The sequence below is a fragment of the Manduca sexta genome, chromosome 25 (assembly GCF_014839805.1).
Source record: "Manduca sexta isolate Smith_Timp_Sample1 chromosome 25, JHU_Msex_v1.0, whole genome shotgun sequence".
In the NCBI taxonomy this organism is placed as follows: Eukaryota; Metazoa; Arthropoda; class Insecta; order Lepidoptera; family Sphingidae; genus Manduca; species Manduca sexta.
In genome coordinates, this window is record NC_051139.1 from 10,269,843 (window position 1) to 10,289,539 (window position 19,697).

General features: G+C 33.8%; 1 protein-coding gene across 1 annotated transcript; it reads left to right on the forward strand.

Moving 5' to 3' along the window:
• The first annotated feature begins 425 nt into the window (after window positions 1–425).
• Window positions 426–18,410, forward strand: LOC115449013 (cytochrome P450 4C1). Its single transcript, XM_037442774.1, is given in 18 exon segments — window positions 426–449; window positions 1,870–1,960; window positions 4,397–4,501; window positions 4,504–4,578; window positions 5,245–5,636; window positions 5,755–5,823; window positions 5,932–6,100; window positions 6,438–6,617; window positions 7,102–7,262; window positions 13,317–13,530; window positions 13,847–13,956; window positions 14,044–14,134; window positions 14,349–14,531; window positions 14,743–15,104; window positions 15,766–15,834; window positions 17,038–17,206; window positions 17,727–17,906; window positions 18,148–18,410. Coding segments are annotated over 18 exon segments (2,793 nt in total). The 5' UTR covers window positions 426–440; the 3' UTR covers window positions 18,312–18,410.
• Window positions 18,411–19,697: the final 1,287 nt, after the last annotated feature.

Sequence of the window (19,697 nt, forward strand, 5' to 3'; positions counted from 1 at the left end):
TATTATTTATAAATTTTACGCCTATAATCAAGTTTTAAAAGAACGAGAAGAAAAATAAAAGTGCGGGAATTGTGTTTAGGGATTTACTAACCTTGAAATAGTAGATATTTCGAACAATCGAAGTATACAAGATGCCACTAAGTTGGCTCCTAAGATATATATTATCGTATTTCGCAATATAAATTCATATTGCATTATATCCTGTTGTGTTCTATATTTTTGTATATATCATATTTTAATTTGATCGCTACTCAATATTATATAACCTCGATTCACATTTGCAGATTAGATTAGATAATGAGCCCCGAATGTTCGCAAATCCGTCATTCGTAATTTATCGATGGCAGTCTAAGTTATACTTTACTTGTACAAGCTATTTATGTTTCAATTGTTATTCAGAAATTAAGACAATGACAATGCTAATGCCGTTTTAATATTATATGATAAATGTGTGTAACGATTTTTATCCAATACTAGATGACCATGAACTTCGTATGAACTACAATTTATTTGATTATAACTTTTGATCAGCGATAATTATCAATCCTAATAAAAATTTCAACTCCAATTCATTGAGATGAATACTCACTGCATTGTGTTCCATTTGAGTTACATTAGGTTATTAAATGAAACTTGCGTTTAAACAATCGCAGTGTATCAAAATTCACTTTAACCAAGTGTTTTAAATTTTGCACTGGTTGGACAAAGTGATATTGAATTTCTCTACAAAATAAGAGTTTGGAGTCTGGGAATACTGCCCGATACGGTAATAGGCTTCCTATTACATAATGTCACAGAACACACAAAAATTGGGTGCCTCGGATGCAATTCTGGTTCGGGGTTAAAGTTGTTATATATGGGTGTGAATTTTTCTGTTGGTATTGACTTAAAAAAAAAATGAAAACCAATATTTTATCCAGCAAAACATTTTTTTTGGTATGTAGTAGTCTTTAAAGACGGTTTTATTTTTTGTTGCAAAATTTTCAATTTTTATTCATTTATTAGATTAGATTAAAACAGTTTTAATTGAACTCAGTACGAAAATATTTATTTTCATCGTGTTTGATTTTGAGGATTCCCCTGTTACATCTTCAAAGTCCAAGATCCCATATCTACCCATACTAAATACCTTTAAAAATAATCCGAAGTGGCAATTTGCATACAAAAATACTAATTTTGATATTTTTTTTTTGCTTTTCTTTTGGATTTTTTCTATTTTGATTTTTTTTACAAACCACCCCTGAATCATAGCGAACAAAACAAAAAGTAAAAACGATTCTAACCAGTTAAGCTGCTTTTCAGTTTCATTTGAACTAACAAGCAGTAGTTCATTTTATATAGATAAATCCGGGTGAGATGGCCGTGCGGGAAATATGGCCAATACAAAAGTCAGATTTCGTACAGAGCTCAGTTTTTGGTAGCCCTTGCATTAAATAGTTTTGTAATTAGACATACCAAAAACGTGTATTTTTTGAGTTAAGTATATAGTCAAACATTTGAACAGAATATGAATTGTTTATGCTTTTTCAAAGAATATGTGGCTATCTACCCCGGATCGTAAAGAGAATTGGCCGTATTTTATCAGGGTGAGATGGCCATACAGGATAAGCATAACAGACAATGAAATGTAAAATTTGTAAATGTTAACTTATTAATATGTTTAAGGCCATGGCTCTGGTAATCCAGGGCATCGCCTTAAACATACTTTACATCCATATAATAATATCTGACTTGCTCCCGTAGAAATATTATTGAGTTTGTTAATTAAGATTTTCGAAATGATGGCGCTGGCTTCATGCAGATAGGAGTATGGATCCATATAGTCATTTAATTTAAAATAATATTGAAAGGTTTTTTTATAAATTACAGATAGTCCTGTCGGGTATGAAGCACCATGAAAAGAGTGTGATTTATAAATTTCTAAGCCCTTGGTTAGGCGATGGATTACTGGTAAGCGCAGGTACGTAAATAGCTACTTAAAAATGCGTAAACTATTAACTTTAGGGGCATCAATATTGACGGAAAGATACATTAATTCTAATCCAAAAGTATTTTTTCAATTTTTTTCTTCCTTGCGGCCCTAATATACAAAAACGTCGCAAGTAGTCTTGTAAGATTCCCTGTAATTTTAGCCTGAAGTTGGCTTCTTCATTTCAAGATAAATATTTGCTAAGGATATTATAAGTCTACATATTATACATACCGACTTGTATTCATTAAGAAGGTAGCTAAATTACTTATATTCTATCCTGTTATACAAAATTGAAGAGTTTGTTTGTTCGAGCGCGCTAATCTTAGGAACTTCTGGTTTCATTTGAAAAAAACGTTTAGTATTGGATAGCTCGTTTATGGAGGAAGGTTTTAGGCTATATATCACGCAATGACTTATAGGAGCGGAGCATCAATGAAAATTGTTGAAAGAGCGGGAAATAATTATTCTTTTTGAGAGCTTCCGTTGCGTGTGCTGTGTAAACGGTTAAAGTTTCGCAAAAACGATGTATGTAGATCTGATTCCTCTTAAAAAGTTCTAAAACATATATTATAAAACAAAGTCCCTCTTCGTATATGTCTGAATGCGATAAACTCAAAAACTAACCAAAGGGTTTCGATGAAATTTGGTATGGAGATAGTTTGACACCGTGGGAAGGACATAGGCTACTTCCTATATAGCAGAACTTTTATTAACTCTTCCACGCGGGCGAAGCCACGAGCTAAATGTAGTTTTAATTATATAAAATTTTAATTATTGTTCATAGGTAATAAACTAAATAACCATTTTTATTTTTACTATGGTAGTTAAAGAGATTCAGTAGCGATAAGGTTGTCCGCGATGACTGCATAGTTCATTCGTTTTCTTTTATTTTTTGAGTGCAATAAATTGTTTAAATTATATTGTGTTTGTATCCAACATTAAAAACCGAATTTTATTCACAAAAGTAAAATGTATTCAGCGACACTTTGTGTATTAATAGTAATAGATTTTTACATGTAATATAGTCGGACCAGGAAAATAAAAAACCTGTGTTGGGAGTGCCACTTCTGCTTCGCGTTTTAAAGTTAACGTTGACAGTGCAAGAAATTTGTTGCTTTTTGTTTTTGTTTTTTTTTTACCACAACATGGTTAGGTTTTTATTATACTGGTCAGATATTGTTGTATTTTTGGTTGCTCATAACTTAAAAAATAATTAGCACACCATCTGCCTTACCGTAGTCAATATATTTGATATTTATTATTATTATTTAATAACTAGCTTTTGCCCGCGGCTCCGCCCGCGTTGGAAAAGTTTTTCAGGCTAAAGCTTTTCGTTATAAAAGTAGTAGTTTCCCGGGAGCCTATGTTCTTCCCAGGGTCTCAAACTGTCTCCATACCAAATTTCATCTTAATACGTTGGGTAGTTTTTGAGTTTAACACGTTCAGGCAGACAGGTGCAGCGGGGGACTTTGGTTTATCATATATTTTTAAGAGGAACAATCCCGTCATACATTATTGTTGCATTACTTTAACCGTTTACGCAGCGCACGCAACGGAAGCTCTGAAAACTAATTAATAAATTTTCCCTGTTTTTGCAACATGTTTCATTACTGCTACGCTCCTATTGGTCATAACGTGATGATATATAGCCTATAGCGGTCCACAAATAAAGGGCTATCCAACACAAAACGAATTTTTCAGTTGAAACCGTTAGTTCCTGAGATTAGCCATTACTGCTTCGCTCCTATTGGTCATAGCGTGATGCTATATAACTTTGAGCACTCCACAAACAATGGACTATTCAACACAAACATATTTTTTCCGTTCGAATCGGTAGTTCCTGAGATCAGCCATTACTGCTCCGCTCCTATTGGGTATAGCGTGATGATATATAGCCTATAGCACTTCACGAACAAAGGGCTATCCAATGCAAAAAGAATTTTACGGATTGGACCGGTAGTTCCTGAGATTAGCGCGTTCAAACAAACAAACAAACAAACAAACTCTTCAGCTTTATATAATAGTGTAGACTAAGTAATAATGTCTCAATATAGTTAGGACTGCAATCTAGAATAAAGCCCAATATACATGTATCTTAGTATATTAGATTCAGATATCTATAGATTAGTATAAACAGATTACAATACAATAAGTATTCTAATCTGTTTTGTTACCCAAATAAATAAATAAAAAAACAATATTCGCAGGAATATATTTTAAACTACGAAAACTTAAAATCTTTTGACATATAGATAATTATGTTATTAATTGTAAGATTACGCTACACTGATAAACTTTGATCGATAGCTTACCATGATGACGATAATTCAGATACTCCGATATGGTAAATATTGAGTTTATTTTTTCTTTACAACATATATGCTTTAGCAGTGTCTTACCTACTAAAATATTTTTTTTCTGTAGGTGAAAAATGGCAACATCGCAGAAAAATTCTTACACCAGCTTTTCACTTCAACATTTTACGACAATTTTCGGTCATTTTAGAAGAGAACAGTCAGCGATTGGTTGAAAGATTAGAGAGACTGTGGGACAGCCCATAGATGTGACACCCATTCTTTCGGAATTTACTCTCAATTCCATATGCGGTAACTACACTAACTAAATATTATTGACATCGTAGGTTCAGTGACAATTTTACAGATTTAGTAATCTTATGTTACTAATCTCATTGTTATAAATGCGAAAGTTTGTAAAAATGTTGGAATGTTTGTTGGAAGTAAACACAGAAACAGCTAAATGGTTAATACATTGGTTACTTTTTATCCCAACAATTCGCTCCCATAGGAAATAACCGAATTGTTTAATCTAATTGATTAATAAATGGTTTCGGCGTCGTACAGATGGCGCTATAAATCGCTAGTGTTTAAGGGACCTTATAGCGGGAGAGGCTTTTCACGCGGGTAAAGCCGCGAGCGATACCTAATTAGTTATAAATCATGATATATATTATTGTTATGTGGTAGTGGTAAGTTGATTACCATAAAAACAAAACAAACAAACACACGTAAACATAGGTGCAACCAGGGTATTCAGGCCGTGTGTGCCCCGTTTCATGATGTGATAGTGGACTAGCCTATCGCCATATCGGGCAAAAATTCTAGACTCTGGGGTGATAGTCAGCAGAAAAAGCCGAATACCACTTTTGCCGACCCGGGAATCAGACCTCAGAGCGCTTTCACAGCACACACGAAATACAACTACGCCACCACGACAGTTGATAATAATATTATATCACAACGTAATATTTACAGAAACTGCAATGGGGACCCAATTAAACAAAGAGACAACGGGCGCTGGCAAAGCATACAAAGATGCAATTTATGAACTGGGACAGATATTGGTACAAAGATTCATAAGTTTTCATCTTTATAGTGACATCATATTCTTTAGTACCTCATTGGGCCGGAAATTGAAAAAGCATTTGAATGCACTTCATAGATTCACAGAACGTGTTATTAGTGATAGAAAAGATTATCTAGATTATTTCGGTCTCAATTTTGGGGATGAAATTGTTGATGATGATAAATTTATTTACAAGAAAAGGAAGAAAACAGCCATGCTTGATTTACTAATAGCAGCTGAAAGAGATGGGGAAATCGATAGCCAGGGGATCCAAGAAGAGGTCGACACGTTTATGTTTGAAGTAAGTATGCTTTGATATTGTTAGATTGTTACTATAAAAATAAAGATAGATTTTACTTAGAATATACGTCAATAATTTTACTACATTCCCTTATCAAATATTATATTTTGCTTTGCAGGGTCACGACACTACTGCTTCTGGGTTGACGTTTTGTTTCATGCTTCTTGCGAATAACAAACATATACAGGTAAGGTGTATGTAAAATTTTAAATTAAAACTTAGACTTATGCAAATATAAAGTTAATTGCACGAAATAAAAATATTTAAATATTTTTTTATAAAAATAAAATTGCAGGATAAAATAGTAGCCGAGTTAGACGACATCTTCGGCGACTCGATGCGACCTGCCAACATGGAGGATTTTGCCAAGATGCGTTACTTGGAATGTTGCATTAAAGAGTCCCTACGACTCTATCCGCCGGTACACTTCATTAGCCGCAACATCAATGAACCAGTCAAATTGAGTGAGTAATAATCATGTAGAAAGAGTTTTTATAGTAGGTATTATATCCGCTTCTCTCTTAAAAAATCCATCAAGTAATAGTTTAAACGCCTTGATAAAGTTGGATTGTTAAGCTGGCCACGATACTAGAGTAATTCAAAACCCATGCTGGTGAATTCAATAATACCAAGAATTTTTGACAATATAGTGTTTAGAAAGTAAGATCAAGGGCTAAGTATCAAAGCCCGGGTAATTTTATTTAAAATTTTCCAAATGAGCATAAATTTGAGACTTACGTAACTTAAGTCTTTAAACTATTTTCATAGATGTGTAAGGAGGTATATTAAAAATAATTTCAGATAACTACGAAGTGCCAGGGGGCACATCGTGCTTTGTATTTATTTATGACTTGCACCGTCGCAGCGATCTGTTCAAAAACCCGTCGGTTTTTGATCCCGATCGCTTCTTACCCGAGAACAGCGTTGGGCGTCATCCCTACTCCTACATTCCCTTCAGTGCTGGTCCCAGGAACTGTATAGGTAAAAATATTTATTTCAAAAGACATTTATTTATGTATTAATTACCGTTTTTATGACTGATATGATTCAAATAAACTATTTGTTATTGGCACCTCCATGAGCAACCTTGACCTTGAGCAATTCATTCTATGTTTGTCGGTGTATGGATCAAGAACGGAATTTATTCCCAAAGACCTACGAATAGTTTTGTTAAAAAATTAAATCTAGGTCTTATTGACAATTTTAATCTTCCAAAACAGTTTTTAGCAAATTGACGTACTTACTAATGTTGGTTGCAAATTAAAACTAAATTGTTGATTAACAACTTTTATCCATCTCTGAAATAAATTTATAAGCATAAATTCCTATTATGCGGATTTTTTAATTCGAGATTCGACGTCTCGGCTCGGACTTCATATTTTAATAGGATTATAAAATTAGCAGAACGTAGATTACACTATTTTACTTTTTACCTCTTCCTATTTAAAATCCATGTTCTTTTTAGGTCAAAAGTTTGCAATAATGGAGATGAAATCCGCAGTATCTGAAGTGCTGCGAAAATACGAACTACGCCCAGTAACAAGACCATCGGATATAGAGTTCATAGCAGACATCGTACTAAGAAATTCAGGCCCTGTGGAGGTTACTTTTGTCAAAAGGCAAAAGTAATTCCTTCAAACTGTAGTCTTGTCGCTAATCACCAAAGTTTAATAAATGTACCTATTGAATCATTTTATTATTTCTTAATCATACGTGTGTGTGGATAGCGTCCATTATATATAAGATATAAAACTAGTCACAATGTTACACGTGAACGTGTCATGTTCCGGGCTAAGCCTGCGTATATCCGCTTTGGCAACAGACCGGCATAATTGCGTTAACTGACGAGCGATAACCGGCTTTCGTCAATCGATATCTACTCTTTCCGGACCACACTCCACTTCACACAATAGGTATATTGGAGAGACGCTGCCATGTCAGTATAATAAAAAAAGAACTTTACCAACACTCTAAACTCCAACTGTCCAGAACTAAGTGTCAATGTTCGTAGAGTTTTGCTCGTCCGCACTATATGTCTATCTATAGTCTATACTAATATATAAAACTGAAGAGTTTATTTGTTTATATGTTTGAACGCACCAATCTCAGGAACTACTACACTGATTTTGATTTTTTTCATTAATAGGATTTCTTTTACATTACTCCTGAGTGCTATAGTCTATTTTTTATCGCAGGGAAGTATAAAAAATATAAAGTGGGACTTATATCCCGGAAAAATGCGAGCAAAAGAAAGTATTCAATAATATTGATTATAATGTTGTCCTGAATACAATAAAACAATTAAGAGACATATATATTAACATTGTACCCATTAAATTGAGTGTCAGCGATAAAACAATGCAATGAACTCAATAATATTAATGGGTGCTACGATCATCTAAAAATAAATAGTAGACTAATAAGTCTATTAAATTGTTTGGTTTGTTTATTCTAATTTTATGTTTCAAGAGATTGAAGTTTAAGAGGCTAGGTGCTGGACCTTTTGGCTGCAGCCGCACTTAAGTGGAGTTTTAATTTGACAGATGTAGTGATGTCACGTACAGGGATATTAACTCAGTTTTTAATAGCTATGAGGTAAATGTCGATATTGACATTTACAAGTTTAATTGTAAATTAATGAATAGGTACATATTCAATATAAATTGATAAAATCCAATATCCCCACCGTGGCGTGGGACAATACTATCGACGAGTGCAAAGTAAAAAGAGATTTCTGTAAAAAAAAGTTGGTTAACAGGGGATTGCATAGAAAGAAAAAATGTATTATATTTTTTTAGGTAAAAAGAAAACCAGTTCTGGAATTTTTTCAGTACATATACATATATGATATTACTCTTAGCAATGTATTTTGTAAATTAATTTGGATATAATGTTTTTATTTTACGAGATTGCGCAGTTATCTATATCGTCTTATAAATTACACCACGAGTCAGCTACTACTTGGTCATGTATATATAATGGGATTTAACTTAATTTTGAATGAAATCGTCAACGGATATTGTGGAATTATTAATGATATGGTCGATTCACTTTCTATACAGAATTATATGGGCTAGACGTACCACAGAAGCGAAGAGCCAAATTTATTTGTTCATCGTGCAAAGTTTGTAAATATTTATTAGAACATTACTAACAAATATATCTGGAAACTATGATGGAAATAAAATTATTCATCTTTATGTCATGTAATCGTATAATACGATTCGCCTATGCATTGAAACTGCGATGAATTCAGCTATTTTGTTACCTCGCAGTCGCCTCAGTATATTACGGCTTTTAATAGCTGGCATGATTAGATTTAAACCTAGCCTCACTCTCACATTGCAGCTTAGATTTTTAAGTAGCCAAACCGAACTCTACAATTACTCAAATATAAATGTATAAGTTTGTTAGAAGTTAACAAATCGATTGTTCAGTGGATGTGGCTGTTGGCACACAGATAGACTGAGACCTTTTTTTATGTCGCGGAGAAAGTACCATCGTGGGAGAAAGTACCTTCATTCGCCTTCATGGGGGGCGATTGAACGGTTATGTTCGGGTAACCGTGACTTACGGCCAGCGTTGAGCCGCCCGGATTTGATGTTGGCCTTCGAGCGACCGCCAAGCCGAACCCTAACACTATATGGACCCTACGTACGGCCTACTAACTAAAACTCCGCGGTAGCCGTCTTCGGCGCATTTGGGACAGAAGCCCCCGCGCACCGAATGACGCTGTCAGCGTCAACGGCAGCTTGAGGCCTACCTTCCACAGATAGACTAAGACCTGGAAAAACATAATATTATAGTGTCCGTTGTATGACTTCATGGTGAGAAAAATCTTTTACACAGTTAGAGTCGCGGGCAGAACCTAGGATAATAATATTTCGAGGCACATGCACAGCAAATGGTAAAAAAAAAATATTTACTTACTTATTAGCTTTTGTAAAATGTATCAATAAAAATAAAGTATTTACACAATCATTAAAATTGACTGATAAACTTGAGAAATATATTATAGTCTCATAAAATGTTTGGTAAGTAAGTATTTAAGCCTCGCAAAATTATAATAGATAGGAACGTGACGTCATTGGTAGGTCACGGTCTTATGTCAAATCTTTAAACCTTTTATCTCTGCACTTAGAGATATTAACATGCTCTTCCGCAATCTTTATTTAATTTGTATTTAAAATAATATTATGAAACTGAAGTAATTTTATCTTTTGTAATCGCAATTGTTATTATAAAACTCTTTTTCCTGATAGAAAGGTCATTATTAGTGCAATAAGTCATTTTATTCCGGAGGCGGAATTTAACTTGGTTGAATTCGTGAAGAAAGTCTTTTCAAAATTTTTAACTTTTCTATGCTGAGCTTAATGTGTTTTCGTGGTCATATTATTGAACAATGTGTGGTTATTTCACGTCATTAACTAAACTCTACCAATTTCGTACCATGCGTATTGTATAAAACTAATGAATTAACATGATTATATTAGTACTATTGCCTCCTATTAAACTAACATGAAGCTTAGCATGACTGAGGTTGTTGTTGGTTTTGGCATACCTATACAATGAGGGCAAGTTACGGTCTGCCTTGAATTTAAATGATTGAGACATTTGACGTAAGCGTCTCCTTGTCTCAATGAATAGCCCAGCAACAAGTCTAGCTAGATCCCATCGCTATGAATGGGTCGGTATGGTTATTAGACATAGCCTAGGCCTATACCTAATATAATTATCATCTATTCTGCAATGGTTCTTGCATGGTGTGGGCGCTGTATTGCGCCACAAGTACAGACAGCTCTACCTACAAAGTGTATATCTAAGGTAAACGTACACTATGCCGGTATAGTACATTATGCCGGGTCATTTTAATTCTTGTCGCAAAATAAGAAAACAGCCATTAAAATCATGATTTTTATAGTACCCACATCAACTATAGTTTAAATACAACCTAAATAACACGATTTTCAAATTGAATTAATAATTCTAAACGCCGTATCGAGCCTCTGAAAGCATCAGTCGCAAATACACTAGTTCCGTATGGCTCTGTTGTCGGTGAGCGTAAGGGACAGTGCAATTTTCATAAGAATTTCACATGATACCGGTAAGTTAATTTAATATATATTTGTGAAATGATTGATTAGTAGTTATCAACAGAATGTCTTATAGCTAATTCGAATTATTATAAAGCATATTTTTAGCGAAATTGTCATATTTCTGACTACCGTCATAATGTGCAAAGCGTACGTATGCCGCAATACTGGCAAATCAGTCCGAAATGGTTTTGTTTTGTATTTCTAACTGGTGTTAAGTTCCTTTATAAATTTAATACCAATAAATTTAATGATGTAGGCAGATTATTGTGAGGTAATTACGGTATATGTTTTTTTTTGTTTTACCTGTTATATTCGAGTCTGAAATTATTACACTTTATGGCAAATTAATGGATATGCGTAGTACGCCATCAACTTTAAATTAATGCTATTTTATTAAATCGTAAAAAATACATATTTATACCGATGGTATGCATATAATTGTCATGTGACTTTATATACTATTAAGAAATTTTATTAAAAATATTTAATTAAATCCATTTTTTTGACGCCCGTAATAAAGTGCACGAGTTTTTCACTCATGTCCTTTATTCTGGTATACCCGGAGTATAATTTGAGGAGAAGGATGAAGATGAGTTTCTGTGTTTTTTATTTCACAAATATTGATAATGGGAGGGGGGGGGAGCTTCGGGCCATTTTTGCGTATTAGTTACAGTGTTTATAATTTTACGAAATTACTAACAAATATAATAATTATAATAACAGTCAAATGTACAAAATAAATAAATGAAATAAATAACATAAATATACGCCCGAAACCCTTCAAAAGGCTTTAAAAGAAATTAATGATGGAACTATATCTTTTTACAAAGCTTCCAAAATATATAGAATTTCTAGACAAACGCTATATGACAAAGTGCATGAAAAATACAAAAGCAACATCATACAGGAGGAATCTCTTATAGTTGAATGGGTTATAATGATGGCACAAATGGGTTTTCCAGTAACTAAATATATATTAGAAAGAGAAAAGAAGAGCAATGAAATTAATTTAATTATTTCAATTTAGGCACTTACCTATATTCCTTTTTTTAATTTTGACTTCATTATCTGTTCATTTTTTAAAGGAAGTAATTTTAAGAAATGTTTAAAATTGTGACAAATTTTCGATTCCTATTTCATTAATTATAATTATTTTAGTCTATTTAAATATATACTTCAAGACACTTAATTTTGTTTTTGCTTTTATATAGAAAACGTAGTTTTCAACATAACACGGAATTACGTACTACGTATTCTGGAATTATGTTAGGAGCCAAATTTTCGCACGGAATTAGAGACAAACTAGAGGTGCCGTAAAATAACAACTATTTCTAAGAATTAAACGCTACGACGTTAAATAATGTTCTAAATTCATCTAATAATAACAGTCTTTCAAATAAAATAATTTTCATTCCTATCGCCTTTTTATTTTTTCTGAAAATCATCTTCAAAGTAGCAAATGCCTTAATATACCGTAATATGGTACATTTACCTTATACTATTATATAAAGCTGCAGAGTTTGTTTGTTTGTTTGAACGCGCTAATCTCAGGAACTACCGGTTCGAACTGAAAAAATATTTTTGTGTTGGATAGCCCTTTTTTTGTGGAGTGCTATAGGCTAGATATCATCACACTATACCTAATAAGAGCGGAGCAGTAATAGCTAATCTCAGAAACTATCGGTTCGAACTGAAAAAATATTTTTGTGTTGGATAGCCCTTTGTTCCTGGAGTGCTATAGGCTATATATCATAAGGCTATGATCAATAGAAGCGGAGCAGTAATGAAACATGTTGCAAAAACGGGGAAAATTTATTAGTTTTGAGAACTTTTGTTGCGTGTGCTTTGTAAACGGTTAAAGTTATGCAACAATGATGTATGACGGGATTGTTCCTCTTAAAAAGTTCTACAAAAATATATTATAAAACTAATGCCCCCGCTGCATCTGTCTGCCTGAACGTGTTAAACTCAAAAACGACCCAACGTATTAGGATAAAATTTGGTATGGAGACAGTTTAAGACCCCGGGAAGAACATGGGTTCCCGGGAAAATATATAGCGTGACTTTTATAACGGAAAACTTTATAACGTGGGCGGAGCCGCGGGCAAAAGCTATGTCCCATAAAAATTATCTTTATTGATATAAATTACAGGGGCTTCTAGATGTTAGGCTTGTATTCCACGCAAGCCTTCTCCCAAAAAGACCGGTCTTCGTGCCGTCATTTTATACAACATACAATATGATGATATTAATTTATTCGCCAAAAACATGTCATAAAATGGTGTTACAATAAATTATAGTTATGCACACAAATTATGCTTAAATAATAAATAGCATGCAAACAAAAAATAAGCTTAGTATTTTTTGTTTGCATGGTCTACTTTTAAAAAATCTTTAGGGTAAATTTCTACTGATATCAGGGTGATGCCGGGACGTACAATTGAGCATTGAATACTAAGGCCAGTAACTCGGACAAAATATATTGAAATTATATTACTGCAACACACGTATTGTGTTGGTAGGAACAACCCTTAATAACATGACCTTTTGATAACTTTTTTCTTAGCGTAGATACTGATAATAGTTCGTTAGGACGTGTAAAGCGCTGCGGAACAGACAGTGTTCAGACAGTAGTGCGTACACAATGTATTTAATGATAATATTGTCCTTTACGATATTTTTGTGTGTAATACATTTGATATGTAATTATAATGGAAAAGCCAGAGAACTAAAAAAAATTCCAGGACCGCCAGACCGTTTCATAATAGGAAATTTACCTGAAGTTTTAGTTTCTGCAGGTGGTTGTGTTTTTTGTTATGTGTCTGGTTAACAAGCAAGTGGATTACCTGATATTGAGTGACTGGATTCATAGCTGACCTTCTAGGAAAGGAATTGCGATTCGGAAGGGCAATTTTATGCGCCTCCAAATATTTCTCTCAGCGTACGAAACGCAACAGGAACCTCTCGTATATATGAAATCACGTTGGTTTTCTCCAAGCCAATGTTGCTACCTTTATCTAGCCGGCCTTTATATTCTGTGGAAGAATAATCATACCACTTTTGAAATAACTTAAAACTTTTATCAATTATTTAACTTGTTACATCTCATTTCAGTTGATTTGATGAAATTGGCAAGAAAATATGCAGAAACATTTAACGGTATATACAGGTTCTGGGTTTTTCCTTTTTCATTTGTCAATATATATAACCCTCAGGATATAGAGGTAACTAATTATGTATAGTTTTGAAAATATATTGACCCATTTTGAAATTATAGTTGTTTATAATTTTCATACATTACTTATGTTTAGATATTACTGTCAGGTATGAAGTATCATGGAAAGAGTGAGGTTTACAAATTTTTGAAACCGTGGCTTGGCGAAGGATTATTAATAAGTCGAGGTATGAAAAACCAAGTAATTCTTAGATATAAGTGCCGCTACAGTAATATTGATAGTATAACCAAAAATAATCAAGGTCTATTTTTATGTGCAGGACTTTAAAATGTAATTGCATATAAAAACAAAAAAAATTTTTTTTGATGTAATAAACAGAATCACAACCTACGTTTTTATGTTATACTTACTTAATTTCTTTCTGTCCCTATAAAATTCAGGTGACAAATGGATGAAACGTCGAAAGATTCTAACACCTGCATTTCACTTCAACGTTTTGCGAAAGTTTTGTGGTACTGTACAAGAGAACAGTCAGCGATTGGTGGAAACACTGGAAAAAGCCGCAGGAGAAACTATTAACGTGGTGCATGTCATCTCCGAATTTACACTCAACTCTATTTGTGGTAAATATATACAGGTTTTTCCATTGTCGGCAGGTCCGGCCTATGTTTTGTTGCCATCGCTCTGTACTTAACTAAATAATGTTTGTCAATTCGGGCATTTAGTATCACCATTAAAATGTTCCTTAAGGTTCTATGTAAGCTTAAGGCAATTGTTAGAGACCACTTAAAAAGACTCGACAATACAATTAATAATTTGGGATTACTTTTACAGAAACGGCTATGGGCACCCAATTAAACGCAGAAACGACAGACGCTGGAAAAGCTTATAAAGACGCCATATACGAACTTGGACATTCACTATACAAAAGATTTATAACAATATATATGTATTATGATTTTATATTTGCTAAAACGATTGAGGGACGATCATTTTATAAGCATTTAAAAGCGCTACACAGTTTCACACAACGTGTTATTGTTGATAGAAAAAAGTATGTAGAACAGCATGGAAATACATTTAATGAAAATCAAGTTGATAAAACAACCATGTTAGACATGCTTATAGCAGCAGAAAAAGATGGCCGTATTGACAGCAAAGGTATTCAAGAAGAAGTTGACACGTTCATGTTTGAGGTGAATTCTGCTTTTATTATTCATTTAATCATGGCATTATGAAAGGTTTATTCCAAATTTGAGGGACGCATTGACCTCATTCCTAGACTTGGCCTCTGCATGAATTCCATGGAAACTGTTAAGAAATGTGCAAGCAACAAAATCCTTTTATGTGCTTATTTAAAGTGACGGCGTTAAGATTTTTTTACGCCTTACAGGATATATTTTTTATTGCTTTGAATGACAAGATGAGCCCGCCGTTCGCCTGATGGTCAGCGATACGACCGTCCATAAACAGTAGAAACACCATCCAACACCTTGAGTTACAATGTGTTATTTGGTATTCCATTGCACTTGCTATCCCAAGACATGTCTCACTATGCCAGTAGTTACACTGGCTATAATGTTTTTCAAACTGGAACAAAATAGTGACAACACATTGCTGTTTGGCGGCAGAAATAGTCATTGCGTTGGTACCTACCCAGGGGGACTCTCACATATGAGAGACCTAATTTTGTATCATCTTTATTCTAAGAGAATCTTTTGTGATATTCTAGAAAATATAATCTTAACGACCTCTAGACCATTGAAGGAGAGAAAAGGAGAACGGTTTGCAGAGAACACACATCGTACTAGAATCTAGATCATAAAAAGTTGAATGTTTGTTTATATTTATTTGCAGGGTCATGACACTACTGCCGCAGGATTATCGTTTTGTTTAATGTTGCTGGCGAACCACAGTGACATACAGGTACTATTTATTTACAATTCGTAATTGTTTTGCTTTTAACCTGTAAATAAAACATTATAATAATATATAGCCTTGGTGGCGTATTTGTATTGCACACGTGGTATGACCATCGGGCTAAGATCTAGAGTTCGAATTCCGATTCGGGCATAGTAATATTGGGATTTCTGCTCAGCATAAGCTCAGAGTTTGGAATTATGCCCGGTAAATGTATAATAGGCTCGCTTCCTATTACATGGAACTTACGATAGCTGGCGAAATGTGTGTGTTGTACTAACCCTAAAAATGCAAAAAGTAATGATGCTACATGTATGTAGAATATAATACTAAACAGGGATAAATCGCTTGCTGATTATAACAAAGTCCTATGTATTTTTTTAACTTATGTTGCAAAAATGAGATTATAGGTTTTCATGTTGGTAAAAATTAGAAAAGACAATAATTCATAGTACTCCTTAATCTTTCGGGATTGTTGGATATATTTACTGAAAAAGTGCTTAGAATTATTTAATATTTACAATTGAATTTGCACATTAAATATAACATAGAACCTTGTAAAAATGAGTCAGCGCAAAGAGCACTACTAAAAAAGCGGCGATAGCCTAGTTGGGTGTGGAACGGACTGCCAAGACGAATGTCCGCAGGTTCAAATCCCAAGGGCACACACCTCTGACTTTTCTAAAATCATGTATGTATTCTTTGTGAATTTATCGTTCGCTTTAACGGTGAAGGAAAACATCGTGAGGAAACCTGCATATCTGAGAAGTTCTCTATAGGAATTTCGAAGGTGTGTGAAGTCTACCCATCCGCACTAGGCCAGCGTGGTGGACTAAGGCCTAATCCCTCTCAGTAGTAGAGGAGGCCCGTGCTCAGCAGAGGGCAAGTATATAATATAGGGCTGATATTATATTATTATTAAAGAGCACTAGTATTTTTTTAAACGAATGTTTACTACATATACTTATCATCTTACTAAATTAATAATAAACATGTGGACATACAAACATCACCAATGACAAGTCATCACAATCCACTGAAGGTATTGATATCGAAAATAGCTATGTATTTAATATTTTGTCATGGTTAAACCACTAAACCGATTTTGACAAAGTTTGCCATAGAGTAAACTTGAACCTACAAAGAAAACCTTGATAGGTGCGGCCACAAATGAAGGCTAGTTTAAATTTTTTTATATATTCTTTTCAGGATAAAATAGTAGCAGAATTAAAAGAAATATTTGGCGATTCAACTCGTCCTGCTAACATGGAAGATTTTTCCAAGATGCGATATTTAGAATGCTGTATCAAAGAATCTCTACGACTCTATCCACCGGTACATTTCATCAGTCGCGATATTCACGAATCCGTTAAATTGAGTACGTATTTAAAAACTCTGATGATATTCAGCTTTTGAATTATTACTCTCATTTTAAAAAGTTATGTAATTCACATGAGATGAAGTGGACTGAATAATACATTTCGAGAACTATCAATGCGTTGTATGTTGTCAATTTAACGTAAAGGAGGAAGCCAAGGCAAGGAACTTTTGTTTTTTTTTTTAATCTGACTCACGTGGCTCTTGTCGGGCTAACAAAGCCTGGCAACGTTCGGCCAATAAAAACACATTGTCTAGTTTTGGGTGAGCGGCTGGGGCGCTCGCAACCTTTGAAATTTAAGTGACCATGTTGAGGGCAAACCACTTACGGCTCGAGGCGGTCACTGGGAGAGGATGAGGCATAGGTCTTAAGAGGACTTTTAAAAACACGTACAAAAGAGATCCTTGCCGGTCAATTCAATTGATTTAAGTGTGTCCGTTAAATATTTGCTGCAAAACAAAACTAATTTTATTAATATTGTTAGGCGGGTGTATAATACCGTTTTCTTTTGTACATACAGGTAACTATACAGTTCCAGCGGGAACGATATGTCATATTTTTATTTATGACTTGCACCGCCGCAGTGATTTGTATGAGAATCCCTCGGTTTTCAATCCCGATCGCTTTTTGCCCGAGAATAGTGTCGGTCGTCATCCTTACGCTTATATACCTTTCAGTGCGGGACCTAGGAACTGTATAGGTAAGATGCATAATAATATCAAGACTAATTATGACTGGGCTTTTCCATTTTAAAAATACTGAATCGCAGCTTGGAGTCAGGAATTGGGCGGTGTGATACCCTGAGCGTCCGAAAAGACGTAAAGCCGTTGGTCCTGCACCTGGTCTCTCTCCGGTCATGCCAAGTTGCCGTCTCACTGCCGGATTAAGTAGTCATTATACACTGCATTAAATAAAAAAATGGTATTTATATTCTTTTTCAGGTCAAAAATTTGCAATGATGGAAATGAAATCATCAATTTCAGAGATATTACGAAAGTTCGAATTACAGCCAGTAACTACACCATCAGATATAGAGATTACAGCTGATTTAATATTGAGAAACGCGAAACCTATTGAAGTTAGGTTTGTGAAGAGGCTAAATTAGTTATATCAAGATTCAAGGTCTAGAAACTACGTATTTTATTTTATAATAAAATAAGACATTATTATTTTGTGTCATATAAGTACACCAATTGCTTTTATATGTTTTATTTTTATTTCTTTATTTATATATACATTAAATGATAATAATAAAATTGTGATAGGATTTTACACTCAAGGATTTAAGAAAATAATATCTATAAAGAGAGGGAAAAGGGAGGGAGAAGTAACTGTTCACGATGCAAATGAGCGTTTTACGTTGATCTTTAAACTTGATGTAAGGGCACAAATTAAATAAGTTGGAACAAGAGTAAAATGGACATTGCTTAACATTGTTAATTTATACATTGATATATAAAAAACCCATAATATTATCACTAATAACGTTATATAATTACATAATTTGGCCTTGAAATATTAATCATATTCACCAAAGCAGAACATTTATGTTCTGTTCATTTATATTTGCAAAACAACGCGACGTCCCCTTCGGTACGCAGGTTATCAACACGATATTTTAAGCGTCAGATAATATGACGTTTCGAGCAATGTAAATGCTTACGTTTGTTTTTAAGATTGATAATTGTCCATTAGAGTTGATACCATGTTTGTGATAATAGCAATATTTGCTCTGTTCTTGTGTTTAATTCATATTTTATTTAATAACAATAAAAAAGCACGTCTTTTAAAACAAATACCCGGCTCCAAATATAATTTTATAATTGGAAATGCATTGGATTTCTTAAAATCTCCAGGTAAATATATTTTTATATATGTTACATAATTAAATAAATGACGTAATATGTGCAAAATTCTTAAATTCCAGAACAATTATTTTATTTTATGAGAGAATATTATGAGACGTGGAAACCGTTGAATAGGTTTTGGGCGTTTCAAATTGCATTTGTTAATGTTTACGAGCCGCATGATATAGAGGTACGCAAAACATCACATTTTTGTCAAAAGTCACTAACCTTTTATTGAATTATATATACTAATGTTATAAAATACAATAGTTTTATATTTGGTTGAACGCGCTACTGTCACGAACTATTAAACTGTTTTGATTTTTTTTTCATTAATTTGAAGCTACATTACCCCTGAATGCTACTATTATTGCGGCAAAATATTTATCCCGGAAAAACTATTTCATGCGGGCAGAACCGCAAGCAAAAGTTAGTTATGGAATAAGATTTTTGTACTCTGTATTAACGTTCCTGTACGGGTGCTGCTATAATAACTTTTGTTGAATTGTTTGTTGGCTTGATCGTTTAAATAAAGTGCTGTCGTGGCCGGCTACTTTATAATTATAAAAATCGCATTTCGGTAACGGTATCGCTAAGTAGGTACATAATATGTACCTACGTAAGTATTGGACGCATTGCAGTTG